At 40.9% G+C, this 16,628-nt stretch overlaps 1 protein-coding gene across 4 annotated transcripts in view; it reads left to right on the forward strand.

Moving 5' to 3' along the window:
* The first annotated feature begins 28 nt into the window (after positions 1–28).
* Positions 29–16,628, forward strand: part of WDPCP (WD repeat containing planar cell polarity effector) — a 292,680-nt gene continuing 276,080 nt past the window's right edge. For 3 of the 4 annotated variants that reach the window (XR_007355596.2, XM_048842680.2, XM_075127220.1), the window contains exon 1: positions 34–145. Coding sequence is in view for 1 of the 4 variants with exons in the window: in XM_048842681.2 (XP_048698638.2) it covers positions 55–145 (91 nt within the window). In the remaining 3 variants the exon portion in view is untranslated. Of the gene's footprint in view, positions 146–16,628 lie in introns of all 4 variants that reach the window. The other variant, XM_048842681.2, reaches the window with a different exon arrangement.

Consider the following 16,628-nt stretch of genomic DNA (forward strand, 5'->3'; position numbering starts at 1 on the left):
TCGTTTTTTGCGCATGCGCTACAGAAGACACGTGGACCGTGTTTGTCTTTGCGCATGTGCGAGACGAAGAGCCGGGAGGTCGGTGGACGGTGTGTGTGTGTGTGCGTGTGCGCGCAGAGTCAACGCTCCTGTTTCGGGCGAACCGGTGAGTGCGCGCATGCGCAGCTAAAGAGGCGAACGGTTGCATTATGCGTTGACCTGTTCGCAAGCGAAAGAGATGAGGTGAGATGGCACGGGTATGTGCGCATGCGCACCCAAGTTGTTTCCTTCGTTGCCCAGTGACGAGAGCGGAGCGCGCTGTTGCTAGGACCCGGCGGACGCTGAAACAGTTACAGTTCCGGTCTCTCTCCACTTCCCGCCGTTCCCTGTGAGGTGAACGGGACCCTGGCCAGCGACCCCCCCCGCTCCGGGCGCTCGGCGGGGTGGGCTGCCTGGGCTGAGGGGCGGTTGGGCCCCTGAGGTGGAGGCGGCCGCTGTGGCTTCCGCAGTGTTTGTCACGTGGCTTCACTCTTGCCGCTGCTTTCCGATCGCCGGGGTGCCGGGGTCTGCCGCTGCCTCGCCTGGGGCCCGGCTGCCCCCCTCCCTCACTGCAGGCCGGGTGGCCATGGAGTCGCCTGTGATTGTGGGGCCTATTTCCGATCCTCCGGCCGCCGGCCGTTCCCACTTCCGGGCAGAGTTCCTCTGGGTGGCGTACACTGGCTCCCTTGACGCCTTTGAGGAGCAGTGGGCGCTGTCCGGGGTTCTCTGCTCAGTGTCTCCGTCCGGTTCGCTTCATTTGACCCTTTGACCGGACTCCTGTCCCTGTTATTCATTAGTTGTCCCCTGTAATTATTTGGTTTTCCAGGTCCTGTGGACCACCCCCCTTTAGGCTGGGGGAGGATCCTTGGCACTGCAGGCCGGGCGGAGGGACGTCACTAGCCACGGACTAAAGGGGATCGAGTGGGGAAGATGTGGGAAGGCCGGGGTACGCAGCACTGCCAAAATCACGAGAAATGAGCCGACCAAAGGCCTGTCTACACGGCACCGCCCCCAGGTCGGGCCCCGGTGCACGCCAAGGTCCTGCTGCGCTGTAGCTCTCCCGTGTGGTCGCAGCCAGCGCGAACCTAGGACCTGTCAGTTGGTACCCGCAGCAGGTGGGGGATGGATCACTTAGGTGGAGGGGCTAAAATAATTCTGTTTCCATCACCTTTTTGTCTCCTACTGAAATGTTACAATTTTGGTGAAACCTAGTAAACACCCTAGTAGACAATTCAGTAGGATTTTTTAGTGACTCTGATCGAGTTTAGAGCCCAATCTCAATTAGCTGAGCAGAGAAAAAAGTAAAAAGAAAGACAAGTACTATAAAGAAATAAAAATATACAATACAATAAAATACCAAAAGGGGAAAAAGAGAAACTGAAGCAAAAAATCAACCTTACAGGAGAGAGAAAATATATATAATAGTAAAACAATGAAGAGGCTGGAAATAGGCAAAAATAAGCATGTAAGAATGCTTACATAAGTAAATAAGAATGTAAAGGGTTTTGAAAAAAATTGCAGAAAAATCATAAAAGGGCAAATTTTCAGGTAGTATCAATATTTCCTGTAAAAGACTTAGTTGCTATATTCTTAATAGTTACAATTAGTTCTCTTTTTTCCCATAGTTCATTTTATAAGCTCAGTGTGAGAGACTGCATAAGCATAAAAGCTATAGTGGAAATTACCCCAAAATTCTTATTATGAAATAAAAGTCCTGAATTACTTCATTGTATTTGAATGGGCTTTCATTCTGTTCACAGAAGAGAACCTTCAAGCTGATCTTTAGGAAATTGCTTGCACTTTATATTAAGATTCCATTTATAGTTTATAAAAAAGTTAATAAATGATTAGCAGATGTTTTAATACATAGTTCATCCACTTTACATCAGTCCTTTTAGATTTTTATAGAGTCCAGTAGGTCAATAGGTAGCTTATAATCATTGTTGGTAACCTTTTACAACACATTCCATTGATGTGCTTATTAGCCATTTCTAACACATCTATAACATGTCTGTTACATGCTGATAACATTTATTAATAATCCATTACCCCTTTACAAAACCATTTATAAATGGAACCTTAATATAAAGTATGATCAGAAATGCCTTTTCCTTTTGGAAGTGGGTTTTGTTATTATTAGCGATGCTAACACCCATGTTTAGTGCCACGCTCTTAGGTCATTACCCTCTCCCTCACCTTCTCCATTCAGCTGTAGGGAAGGGATGAGAACTGAATTTTCTAGTTGCTCTGGTGGGAAAAATTAGGTATTACTAGATTTTCTTCCTCCTCTCACCAATGACTGGGGTAAAGAGAGGTTTGTGCGATCTGGCCAGCTTTCTGTGGAAAGCCCACTGTCAGCACCTTACTACAGTCATTGGTTGGGTGGATGAGGGTGGGAGGACATTTGCAGCATCCCCATGGCAGGGGAGCAATGAGAGAGGACAGTGGAGATTTTGCTCAAAATCATGGAGGATAGGGACAGAGGATGCCCTGATATCCCCTCTGGTCCTCTGCTTATCAGAAAAAAATATTCTGAACAAAAATGTGAATATAAAAATGTTTCACTATACTCATATTGGCTGATTTAGTGCTGCCAAAATCTCTCCTAGCCACAGGAGAAAGACAATATTTAAAGCTGCATTTTTGTAATGGATGTCATTGGTGTTGTGGATTCCATTATTTTAATGTTTGAAATGTTTATCTGTTTAATACATACAATCTTAGAGATTTTTTATGTGGATGAGTGGAAGTGACAATAAACAGATGAACCAATTTTCCTGAGAATCCCAAGCTGCCAAATTAATACCTGGGCTTTATGGGAGTCTCAGAAATCAGGAACTCTGAAATAGACAAGTTTGCCATTTGATCACAGGGGACAGAGAGGTTACAAATTCTTTGATTTATCTGGTTTAGGAATGGGGGGAATTACTCCGTTTACGTACCTGGTTTCAGATGCATCTCCATAATGCTGCTGTTCCTGAGAAATTCTGAAGGAAAGATAGCCTCTTTCACCTATCTGCCTCATGTGTCACTGCTGTTTGGTGGAACCTACCAGGCCAATGGACAGCGATATTGACAGTTCAAAATGGAGTAAATTTAATGCATCCCCGCAAGAAAATGTCTGCAGTTACTACACTCTGTGTCCCCCTGCCAAATTTTTGTGGTTTTACAATAATCTTTTTTTAGTTAAAAATGTTTTCCACCTCTGTTGCTCTGTTTTTAGACCTAGATGAACAAAAGAGGAAACTGTCCAGTCAAGAGTAAGAGTGAAACTAGCTACACAGCAATTAATGTCAATTGCGCAAAATGAAAATTTGAAAATTAATCTTTTTTTCTCTAGACTGTTTCAGTTTTATTTTTTGTGCTATTCATAACAATAGTAGACTAAATATTTTCAGAGAGAAGTATACATTTGTAATTTGATGGTGTCCCTCTAAATGTTTTATAACCGGCTTTAAACTTAATGTCTTTTACATGACATAAAAGCTTTTATTGCAAATTAAAAAAAAAAATTAAACTAATATGTCCCTGATGTTGCCCACCTTTTTTGTACAGTTTTAACTTTTACCTTTCTTTATCTCATGATCATATTGAAACCTATGTGAAGAGTCAGGGTAACAGCCGTGTTAGTCTGTATTCGCAAAAAGAAAAGGAGTACTTGTGGCACCTTAGAGACTAACCAATTTATTTGAGCATAAGCTTTCTAAAAAGATCTTCTACACTTTCCACAGTATGCATCCGATGAAGTGAGCTGTAGCTCACGAAAGCTTATGCTCAAATAAATTGGTTAGTCGCTAAGGTGCCACAAGTACTCCTTTTCTTTTTACTCTTCACATAGTTTATGAAAACTAACATACCAGATAATTTAGTACTTTCAAACCACATAAATAGCAATATAATCTTTCTGTCTGATCTTAAGTAGAGTCACATGAATGAATCTTTTAACTGCCAAATTTAGGGTTAGATTGTCCTCAGGTCTCATTTGGCTGTATGGGGGAACGGGAAATGCAGATGTGGAATGGGAAGAGCATGGAGAGTAAGCTTCTATATGAAAAAAGGAGAAATATCTTTCCCATCCACCCAAGCAAGGGGGAAGCAGGGGAAAACTTGACTATAGTTACAATTTGTTTCTTCTGGTCTGCTCCTGGAGAGGTACAGCTACACACTGCCCCTGATTCAGGGAAGATTGTAAAGTTGGAATCTAGCCCTTTGTTTTGAACAACTGAGGTAATGTGTCACCACAAGCATAGAATTTAGTTATGTAGGAGCCTGTTGACATATCTCAGTCCTATTGGGAGATGTTTTCCTATGGATTATGCAATATACTTTTAATTATGGACAAACCATGCAATTTTTTTAGACTGTTGTGATATGTAATCAGATTTGTTTGAAGCAAGGCACTGAATGACTTGATTATTTAAGGTACCCACTGTATGGTTAGTTTTGGATTCAAAAGCACATGAAGTAGTGTTATAAGATGGCATTATCTTTTACTAGCTGTCTGGTACACATGGGCCAGCCTCAGCGTAGCAGTCAAGAGAGCTGGAAATACATTGCAGCTAACAGTGAATTTAAATCTCCAGGTGGTGCTTGAATTCACTGTAGAAGACAGCAGAAATTAATTTTGCTAAAGCAAGAAACAATAGGACATTAAGCTACTATGTCAGCCTTAGATATATGCTTCAGAAATTTTGTACTGTTCACCGCTATTCAGGTAATCTTTAACACAAATTGTAGGAAATAGTTGAAATTCCATTGTAACAATATCCAGCAGAGAATATTAAAGTAGCATTAAGTTTCAAATGCCTGAAGCAAAATGCTCTCTCACAACACCCTGGGCACTTGGAGCTCACTAGAACATACAGTATTACAGTTTACTCAGACTAAAATGAAAGCCCAATTTTAATTCTATCTCCAAAAACTTGGTCTACTGCAGGGAAAAATAATTTATTTGAAAATTATTTTTAATACAGTGCAACTAAACTTAAAAGCTATATCATTTTGTACTACTATTCTAGACTTTTGTAATCTGACTCTTTCATTAAGACCTCAGATATACCCCATAAGGTTTATCTAGATGATTCCATCACTAATTTAGAAGTTGTAAGGTCTTGAGGTCACCCCAGAAGTTTTTCACCATTCTGTGCTATAGCTCATTTCATAAGAAGAAAACTCTGTCTAAATATAGAACTTTTAAAACAAAAAATATAAAAAATATATACATACATGAGAGAAATATACATAATTGCAAAATGTGGTTTAAAGATTTATCATCATGAGTCTGGGGTGGCTGAATTGGCAAAACCATTAGCCCTGGTCTGCACTATGAGTTTAGGTCAAATTTAACGGCGTTAGATCGATTTAACCCTGCACCCGTCCACACAATGAAGCCACGGGAAGCGGCACGGGCCGGGGGATGTGCTGGCCGCCCTTTCCACAGCCCCCATTGGCCTGGAGCGGCGAACTGCAGCCAGTGGGAATTGCAGTCGGCTGAACCTGTGGACGCAGCAGGTAAACAAACCGGCCCGGCCCGCCAGGGGGCTTACCCTGGCGAGCCATGTGCCAAAGGTTGCCGATCCCTGGTCTAACCTGTTCTTAAAAATCTCCAGTGATGGAGATTCCACAACCGCCCTAGATAATTTGTTCCAATGCTTAACTATCCAAACGGTTACGAAGTTTTTCGTAATGTATACCTAAATCTCCCTTGCTGTAGTTTAACCCCATTACTTCTTGTTCTATCCTCTGTCTATAAGGAAAACTTTATTACTCTCCTCTTTATAACTACCTTTTATGTACTTGAAGACTGTTTCCATGTCCCCCCTCAATCTTCTCTTCTCCATACTAAACAAACCAATTTTTTTCTATTTTTCCCCATAAGTCAAGTTGTCTAGAACCTTTAATAATTTTTGTTGCTCTCCTCTGGACTGTTTCCCCTTAGTCCACAACTTTCTTAAAGTGTGGTACCCAGAACGAGACACAGTACTCCAGTTGAGTCCTCATTAGTGCTGAGTAGGGTGGAAGAATTAACTTCTTGTGTATTGCTTACAACACTCCTGCTAATACATCCTGAATGATGTGTGGGGTTTTTTTGCAACAGTGTTGCACTGTTGACTCATATTTAGCTTGTGATCCACTATGACGAGGGCCCTACCAAATTCACCGTCCATTTTGATAAATTTCATGGTCATAGGATTAAAAAAATCGTAAATTTCATGTTTGCAGCTATTTAATTCTGAAATTTCAGGTATTGTAATTGTAGGGGTACTGACCCAAAAAGGAGTTGTGGGGAGGTCACAAGGTTATTGTAGGGAGGATACGGCTACCCTTACTTCTGCGCTGCTGCTGGTGGCAGCGCTGCCTTCAGAGGTGGGCAGCTGGAGAGCGGCGGCTGCTGGCCGGGGAGCCTAGCTTTGAAGGCAGAGCCACCGCCAGCAGCTATACAGAAGAAAGGATGGCATGGTATGCTATTGCCACCCTTACTTCTGTGCTGCTGCCTGCAGAGCTGGGCTGTGCTGCTGCCTGCAGAGCTCAGTCAGCAGCTGCCACTCTCCGGCTGCCCAGCTCTGAAGGCTGCGCAGAAGTAAGGGTGGTAATACTGTGACCCCCCCCCCAACCTTGTGACCCTCCTGCAACTCCCTTTTGGGTCAGGACCCCCAATTTGAGAAACGCTGGTTTTCCTCCATGAAATCTATATAGTATAGGGTAAAAGCACACAAAAGACCAGATTTCATGGGGGGAGACTAGATTTTACAGTCCCTCATGCGTTTTTCATGGCCATGAATTTGGTAGGGCCCTAACTATGACCCCCAGATCCCTTTCTGCAGTACTCCTTCCTAGGCAGTCATTTCCCATTTTGTATTTGTACAATTGATTATAACTTCCTAAGTGTAGAACTTTGCATTTGTCTTTACTGAATTTCATCCGATTTATTTCAGACCATTTCTCCAGTTTGTCAAAATCATTTTGAATTCTAATCCTATCCTCAAAAGGGCTTGCAACCCCTCCCAGCTTGGAATCTTCCACAAACTTCATACATGTATTCTCTATGCCATTATCCAAACCATTTATGAAGATACTGAATATAACCCAACCCAGGACAGACCCAATTTATGCCCTTCCGGCTTGAGTGTTGAACCATTAGTAACTACTCTCTGAGTATGGTTTTCCAACCAGTTGTGCACCCACCTTATAATAGGTTAATCTAGGCTATATTTTCCTAGTTTGTTTATGAGATGGTCATGTGAGACAGTATCAAAAGCCTTACAAATGTCAAGATATGTCACGTCTGCTGCTTCCCCCCATCCAAAAGACTTGTTACCCTGTCAAAGAAGGATATTAGGTTGGTTTGACCTGTTTTGTTCTTGACAAATGCATGTGACTGTTACGTATGTCCTTATTATCTTCTCTGTACTTACAAACTGTTTGATTATTTGCTCATTATCTTTCTGGGTACCGAAGTTAAGCTGGCTGGTTTATAATTCCCTGAGTTGTCCTTGTTCCCCATTTTATAGATAGGTATTATATTTGCCCTTTTCCAGTCCTCTGGGATCTTTCCCATCCTCCAAAATTTCTCAAAGATAATCGTTAATTTCTCAGAGATCTCTTCAGTCAGTTCCTTAAGTTTTCTGGGATGTATTTCTAACTTGTCTAAATAATTTTTAACTTGTTCTTTCCCTATTTTTGTCTCAGATCCAACTTCATTTACACTGATGTTCACTATGCTGATCGTCCAGTCACTCCTAAACTTTATTGTGAAAACTGAAACAAAAAAGGCATTTCACACTTTGGCCATTGTTGCATTTTCTGTTATTGTCTTTCCCACCTCATTGAATGATGGGCATACTCTGTCCTTGGTCTTCCTCTTGCTTCTAAGTATTTGTAAAATGTTTTCTTGCTACTCTTGTCCCCCCTAATTTAATCTTGGTTTGTACCTTGGCCTTTCTGATTTTGTCCCTACATTCCTCTTTTTACATATATTTTTCTTCCTTTGTAATTTGACCTAGTTTCCACTCTTTATATGACTCTTTTTTGAGTTTCCAATTGTTGAAAGTCTCCTGGTTAAGCTAGTGTAATGTCTTATCATATTTCCTAGCTTTCCTTTCCATTAGAATAGTTTACTCTTGTGCCCTTAATAATGTCTCTAAAAAAAACTGCCAACACTCTAACTCTTTGTTCCTTTAGACTTGCTTCCTATGAGATCTTACCTATCAATGCTCTCAGTTTTCTAAATCTGCCTTCTGAAAGTCCATAGTGTGTATTCTTCTGTTTTCCCTCCTACCATTCCTTAGAATCATGAACTCTGTCACTATCATGCAAGCTGCCTTCCACCTTCAAATTCTCAACCAGTTCCTCCCTCTTTGTCAGAATCAAATCTAGAACAGCATCTCCCTATGTCAGTTTCTCCACTTCTTTAATACAAAGTTGTTTCCAGTAAATTCCAAGAATATGTTGGGTAATCTTTACCTTGCTGTCTTATTTTCCCAAAAGATGTCTCGGTAGCTGAAGTCCCCCATCGCCACCAAGTCCTGTGCTTTGAATGATTTTATTAGTTGTTTTAAAAAAAGCCCCATCCCCCTCTTCTTCCTGGTTAGGTGGTCTATAGTAGACCCTACCATGACATTATGCTTGTTTTTTACCCATTTTATCCTTACACAAAGACTTTCAACAGGCCTGCATTCCACTTCTATCTTGACCTCAATGTAGATATATACATCTTTGATATACAAGGTAGTACCTCCTTCCTTTTCCCCATTGCCTTTCCTTCCTGAGTAAGCTTTACCCTTCTATACCAACACTCCAGTCCTTTGAATTATCCCAATAAGTCTCTGTGATGTCAATTATATCATAATTGAAATTGGAGATATTGGACCTTATATTTTTGACTAGTACAGGAGTGAATATTGCTGGTTGCAGATGAGACAGTTGTATTTGGAGAAGAGAACAGTTGTCTGGCAAGTTAATTTCTTTATTTTAGAAAAGCATCTATGTGTAATATTGCAGGTAGTCCCAGCAGAGAGGGTTTAGTGAGATAAATCCGGGTGAATGGCTTTGATTTGTGATAAACTCCATTTTTTACATGGATCTGCATTTTTATCAGGTGGATATCATTCCTGTGTGTGAATGCATGGGCATGCACAGAGAAGAGGTGATCCAGTGGTTAGGGCACTAGCATAGGACCCAGGAGACCTGGGTTCAGTTACTGGCTCTGCTACAGACTTCCTGTGAGACTCTGGGCATGTCACTTACACTTTTTGTTCTTCCATTTCCGATCTGTAAAAGTGGGGAAAACAGTATGTTGCTGTATCACAGAGGTGTTGTAGTGATAAATACATTAAAGATTGTGCGGTAGATAGATTCTACGTTGATGGGAGGCCTTAGATAAATACATATAAATCTGTGTTTATATTATATATAAACTAACATATTTGCATAGCATAATATAGACAGCCTTTTGAAACAGAACTGGTGCAACTTTATCAACAATTACCGTTAGTTTAACTGTAACACCAGACAGTTTTTGCCAAGTTAATCTCCCTTTTTTCCCTAATAAAACCTATTGTGGCATTGCAGTTGCATTGTGTTATTATGCTATCTCTGCTGGGGGCTCTATTGTTACTCTGGAAGACCCCAGATTGCCTGCCAAGGTTCTATTCACATGCTCTGAATAACCCTGTATCTTGTTCTGCGAGCTAGTTACCATTTGAGGCCCTTTAAAAGATGACAGGTTCACTGTCCTCACGATAGCCAGTTTCATGCAAAGTTGAGCCATCATTCAGTTGTGTTCCCAAACCATTATAATCAATAGTGAGGCCTTATCTTGCAGATGTTATTCCCCTTAAGTGTGCACAGCTGGGAAGTAAATTCACTTAATCCATCTATTCCACTGAATTCACCCCCTTGTGAGCAAAGCAAACCCACCAAAGGGTGCTGTTTGCTTTCAAATTGGTTTAAAACTTTGGTAACAACTAACAAGTGACATTTTCTCTTAGGGAACATTCTACCTTTTCGAGGGGGGGAAGCAGCCTTTTTTTAGAACTTACTTTTTGAGTCTCTTTGCACTGACAAGGCTAAAGACTAAATTCTTTGGGTTGACCCCATCGTTTTCAGCCTCACAATAGATGGTACAGCATGGTAGTATACTTCCTAAGGCTTTCTGAGTTCATAGTCCTGGGCATACCCATTGTAAAGAATGTCTGTAAAATGAATATTTGTTACATTAACAGTTTTGTTTGTAATTTATTTATCATTGTTGTAAAAAGTTTGGCTGATTAAATTACATTATTATTTTGACAATTGTTTATAGTTAATTCTTCTGTAATTTAGTATTTGGAGAATATAAAGACAGGATAAATTAGGATGTCTAGTAAGGAAAATTTAAAATGATACCATATATAATATACATATTTTCAGATTAATGAGCTTTGAGGCACTTCAGCCTTTTTCAAGTATTTGTTATAATGTAAAATATTTGTATATATTTGTATACAAATAGTAGAAGAGGTTCTTGTTTTATAGACTGAGTCAAATGACATACATTTTTTATTAGCTAATTACAGCGTCACTACATTAGTTGTACAAAAAAGCATAAAATATTATCCCAAAAGCTTCAGTGAACATTTACAAAGTTAAATTTTACTTTTAAGTAGTAAGTAAATTAAACAAAAGCTTACTCTTTCAGGCCTCACAGGGTAAAATAAATGATGCATTAGTCTTTAGATGATGAGAATATTTATCTATCAATTGTGCTGTAGATTTTTTTTCCAGATTCATTAATATTTAATAATGAATTACTACTTAGAAAAGTGGATGTTGACATAGCAAACAAATATTAATGCAGATAGTAAGAGGGTAGGATTGCCAATCACATTAAAGTAATTCAATATAAAAACTTTTTGGGGGGTAAGCTAGATGTATCTTTGTGGTAGCATGTCTCATCAAGCAAAAATGTGAACTAAGGGTGATCCTTCAAGTCTTCCACATGCAAATTCCCATTTATTTTAGTGGAAATTCTACAGGCAGGGATCTTGCAGGATTGGCCTTGTGTACTGTGCAAATGAATCCAGTGTTACTTCTCTGATTTGTAGTTAATGAAATTTTGCAAGACTATGAGGCAAGTATTAAGGACATAAGAATGGCCATACTGGGTCAGACCAAAGGTCCATCCAGCCCAGTATCCTGTCTACCGACAGTGGCCAATGCCAGGTGCCCCAGAAGGAGTGAACCTAACAGGTAATGATCAAGAGATCTCTCTCCTGCCATCCATCTCCACCCTCTGACAAACAGAGGCTAGGGACACCATTCCTTACCCATCCTGGCTAATAGCCATTAATGGACTTAACCTCCATGAATTTATCTAGTTCTCTTTTAAACCCTGTTATAGTCCTAGCCTTCACAACCTCTGCAGGCAAGGAGTTTCACAGGTTAACCATGCGCTGTGTGAAAAAGAACTTCCTTTTATTTGTTTTAAACCTGCTACCCATTAATTTCATTTGGTGGCCTCTAGTTCTTGTATGATTGGAACAAGTAAATAACTTTTCCGTATTCACTTTCTCCACACCACTCATGATTTTATATACCTCTATCATATCCCCCCTTAGTCTCCTCTTTTTCAAGATGAAAAGTCCAGTCTCTTTAATCTCTCCTCATATGGGACCCTAATAATTTTAGTTGCCTTTCTCTGAACCTTTTTAATGCCAGTATATCTTTTTTGAGATGAGGAGACCACATCTGTACGCAGTATTCAAGATGTGGGCATACCATGGATTTATATAAGGGCAATAAGATATTCTCCATCTTGTTCTCCATCTCTTTTTTAATGATTCCTAACATCCTGTTTGCTTTTTTGACTGATGCTGCACACTGCGCGGACGTCTTCAGAGAACTATCCACGATGACTCCAAGATCTCTTTCCTGATTAGTTGTAGCTAAATTAGCCCCCATCATATTGTATCTATAGTTGGGGTTATTTTTTCCAATGTGCATTATTTTACATTTATCCACATTAAATTTAATTTGTCATCTTGTTGCCCAGTCACTTAGTTTTGTGAGATCTTTTTGAAGTTCTTCACAGTCTGCTTTGGTCTTAATTATCTTGAGCAGTTTAGTATTGTCTGCAAACTTTGCCACCTCACTATTTACTATTTCCAGATCCTTTATGAATAAGTTGAATAGGATTGGTCCTAGGACTGACCCTTGGGGAACACCACTAGTTACCCCTCTCCATTCGGAAAATTTACCATTTATTCCTACCCTTTGTTCCCTGTCTTTTAACCAGTTCAAATTAAATATTTGAATATTTCAAAATGTAAATCAGAGTAATTGTACTACATAAAGATGTACTCAGTTTTGTTACCTGCGGTGAAAACTTTACTTGAAAATAGAAAGTATCAATAAGGGCATAAAAGCTATGAGATTGGGTATTCTGCAGTCTGTTGCATCACAATTCATTAATGAATAACCAGAACAAGATTATAGAGTTCTCCTTCGAGTGATTCTCCATGTGCACATTCCACTTTTATGGTGTGCATGCACTCCATATACCCAAGTAGGACTTGAGTGTCCTTGTACCCCACACCAAGGGCATAAAGAGATGGACTGGGCCAACTGCCACTCACTTCCACTCACTGCCTCTTGGCTTCAAGACAGAGCTGTTTGCTGTTTGTTGCTTAACTTGTTACTTGTTCCCACCATAAAGCTATATAAGGTGGGGTGTGACATCATCAAAGGGCCTCACTCCCCACAAAGAGAGAACTACTGGAAACACCAGAAGAACAAAGACAGAATTGGGGGAAGTGCTGGTCCTAGGCTAAAAGGATTTCTAGCTTGTGTATGGAAACCTGGTGGACTGCTTGTATCATCAGCTAGGGTGAGAAACTGCTAATTCATATCCAATCTTTCTGGTATCTTTGGCTTAGTTTGCGGTTTTGTTTATTTACTAGGTAATCTGCTTTGATCTGTTTGCTGTCACTTATAATCACTTAAAATCTATCTTTTTGTAGTTAATAAACTTGTTTTTTGCTTTATCTAAATCAGTGTGCCCTTAAGTGAAGTGTCTGGGAAAAATCTCAGCTTGGTTAACACAAGTTTGTTGCATATTCCTCTCCACGTTGGGGAGGGAGGACGAACTATTTATGAGCTTACATTTCAAAGATCCCTGTGCAGTGCAAAATGGTATAATTTTGGGTTTATACTCTAGTGGGGGGTGCGTGTCTGGGGAGCTGGGGGATATCTTGGCTGTAGCCTCTCTATTGTTGATTCATGCAATGGCTGGCCAAAGCCTGCATGTAACTGCAGCTAGGTGTGTCCCTGCCTGTGTGAATGCTGGTGAAAGTGTAGCACCGGGAATGGTCCACAGTTTGTCACAGCAGCACTAGGGTGACCAGACAGCAAGTGTGAAAAATCAGGACGGGGGTGGGGGATAATAGGAGCCTATATAAGAAAAAGACCCAAAAATCAGGACTGTCCCTATAAAATCGGGACATCTAGTCACCCTAAGCAGCAGCTGAGAGGAAGCCCAGGCTGGTGAGTCAAAGGGGTCAATGGAACCTCAGCTTAAAGTGGCACCCCAGGGGGAACCCGTCATGCCCAGCATAGACTAAGAAAGATCAACACCTTCATACACAAGTTGAAGTGCAGGATGGTCATGCTTGCTTCGATAATTCTCTCCCAGGGACTGGTTCACATGTCTTGACTTCTAAAATAAGTAGTTCCATATCTCAATAATACCACGCATCTCACAGGAATTATCAAAGGTTTGTGGTAGCCCATGAGCACTTTCAATATAGAGTTCTACCGGCAGCATTCTTTGGAAGACTGGCTAATTTGACGAAGGCCTCATTAAGTGTTGGATGCCATTTGTTATATTCTCAGTCTCTTCTAGAATCTGAAAGTCAGCATGCAAAAATCCAACTTGTCTTCTGTTTCAAAACTCGAGTTTATTAGGTTTAGTTCTGGACTCCACCAGGTTGATGGCTTTTCTGTCTCACAGCAGGTTCAAGAACATGGCTACCCTAATAACTGAATGAGAGTCAAATCCAAATGTGGTAAGGTATAGAAACCCCACATGGATAGGATGGTACCAGAGAGGTCCTTGCAGCAGGGGTAGCCCGGCACTGTCAATCATGCATGATAGGGAAGAAGCCTTTTAAAGGGAGGAAGCTGCAGTCAGCAGGGGGGTGGAGGTGGGAATCAGGATTGCCTTAAGCAGCAGACTGCAGGAGTGACTCCTGAAGCTGTGGCGGGAACTCCTAGGCAGGAAACCTTCACCCCAACCCTGAAGAGAGTACAGTGGACTCCTAGGGTAAGACAAACAGGCTCAGCCTGACTCAGAGACCCAGCCAGAGCGATTTCCCCAAACCCATTGCATTGGGGCTGGATCATTGGCAACACTAGAGACTTGCCACTCTTCCCCACTCCTTTAGTGGGACCACAGGGAGGGAGTGTTCCTGAATGTTTGGGAGTTTGTGACTTTCATTTTGATCCCCCCATCTGGAGAGAATTAAGGAGGCCCACAAAGGCCAGAACCCACCTTACAAATAGTGGGGAAGTGGAGCCCAGTGTTATACCAATAAAATAAAAACCAGCAGGATCTTATTAAAGGGAAAAAGGCAAAATACCACATTTATTGTGACTACAGAAAGAATCATAGTAAGCAGTTAGATATAGCTATAACATTCCATTCAATCTCATATTTATTCACACATTCATTCATACAAACACACACACACAGGTTCTGCAAGGTTGTTATCATAGTTACCAGCCTTAGAGTTGCTCATGCCAAGCCACTGGCCAGGTGGTCTGGACATGAGGAGGGAGCAGGGCCTTGTCAGATGCTCATCTGATGCTCCTGGAAGTTGGTTTGCAGAATCAGACCCCAAAGTTCTCACTTTTTAGAGTCTATTTTTATAGGAATTTCTTCCTATGCCAGTCTATGGGAATTGCTTCATCATGCTGTTGCTGAATCAGTCAGCAGATAGCACATTCCTGATGGCTCCGTGCTCCAAGATGTTATCTTGTTCTTTGGTTCTCCCATCCTTGAGGCTGTTGGGTGGATTCCAGTCTGCCCTCCGGGGGTCCTCTGGTTATTTCCACTTGACGCCTTCTTCAGCCAATGGACACTGGATTCTTAGGCTGGCACCTCCCTGTTCATTCCGTTATTATCCACACCAAGCATCCATCCACATACATCCTCTATCTCTATTTTAATCACAATTGTTAATACAACAAAAGGGTGGGGAGTCTCTGGGTGCTGTTTCTGTTGTTAGAGTATTGCTTTGAGTCTCTCTCTGTGTGAATTGCTTTGAGAACAGACTCTGTCTTAGAATGTACTAACACAATTAGGAGCTTGCAAGTTTCACACACAGAGGGGGAGAAACAGTACCAAAACCCAAGAGACCTCTTAATTAGTAATACCCTGGAATTTAAACTATGGGGAATCAAACTCATTTTTGATTTTAATACAGAACTTCTTTAATATGACCAACATAATCCCCCTTTTGACACTAAGATTTATAATCGTCAGTATCACTTTCTATGTAGCCTATTCGAGAGAAGGTACTGTGAGGCAATTTGAGTTTGTGATTCCAATTCATGCCACATACATGATCCTAGTGATGTATCTTTACTACAAGGTTGTGGGGCAACAGGCAAGGTGAGGCACACCCACTTTTGTGGAGTCCATTTGGTACAACCTCTAGTGTCCAATAGCTTCCCTCCTTCCCCAGCCCACTGGCTCAAGGTCCAGGGTAGCCAGAAGGATCCCATGTGTAATATGGGGAGTGGGTTAACCTTCAATACCTTTGCCTCCAGGGACTGTTGGTGTGCAATTTTGACAACAATTTCTCCCATTAACAAGTCTGGTTTACAATACTGGAAACATATTGCATCCATTCATATTGATAAGTGTCAAACAATGATCTCTTTCTTTTTTAACAAATGCATCAAACCCTTAATAGTTCCCAATATGACCCAGAACATTTTGTGTTCCAAAGTAGCTAGTGCAAGTATCTGCATTTCAGTGCATCCCATAGCTATGGCTGTGTAGTTTCCTATTTCTAATATTTTTTTTTCCTTATGGATAAGCCATGTGGTAGTATTAAGCCATTACTAAAGATTCCATTGGCCTTTTAGGTTACCCAGACCAATTTGGACCAACTCTACATTGGCATGTACTTGTTTTTGTATCAGGCTGTCCTGTAGCTGGGACAGAAAGCTTAATTTATTTTTAAGTTCCTGCAGGTCTTCAGTATTTTTTTTTTTAAACACACAGCAGTGCTAGCAACAAGACAAAACATAGAACACAAAACACAATTTCTATTGTGACAGTAGATTCATGGTATTGGGTTGCTTTTCAGCTGGCATCAGCTTTTCCTGATTTTTCTGAAAGACAAAAAAAGAACATGTTTCTACCCCTTTTGGGGTGGCAGATTATTGCTTAAAATATTTCTTTTACAAATATCCTTGCTGATTGCAGGCAAAACAGAGGAATTGCCCCCACATTTTCCTGTTTTTGTTCTATAGGTAGGCCAGGTTTCAATGGCTTTTATCTTTTAAGGGTTATGGGGAAATTATCCCACTGTTTAGTCATTAAATCCCTGAGTTTTCCTTCTTAT

This window comes from Caretta caretta, chromosome 3 (genome assembly GCF_965140235.1).
Source record: "Caretta caretta isolate rCarCar2 chromosome 3, rCarCar1.hap1, whole genome shotgun sequence".
NCBI classification, from domain to species: Eukaryota; Metazoa; Chordata; order Testudines; family Cheloniidae; genus Caretta; species Caretta caretta.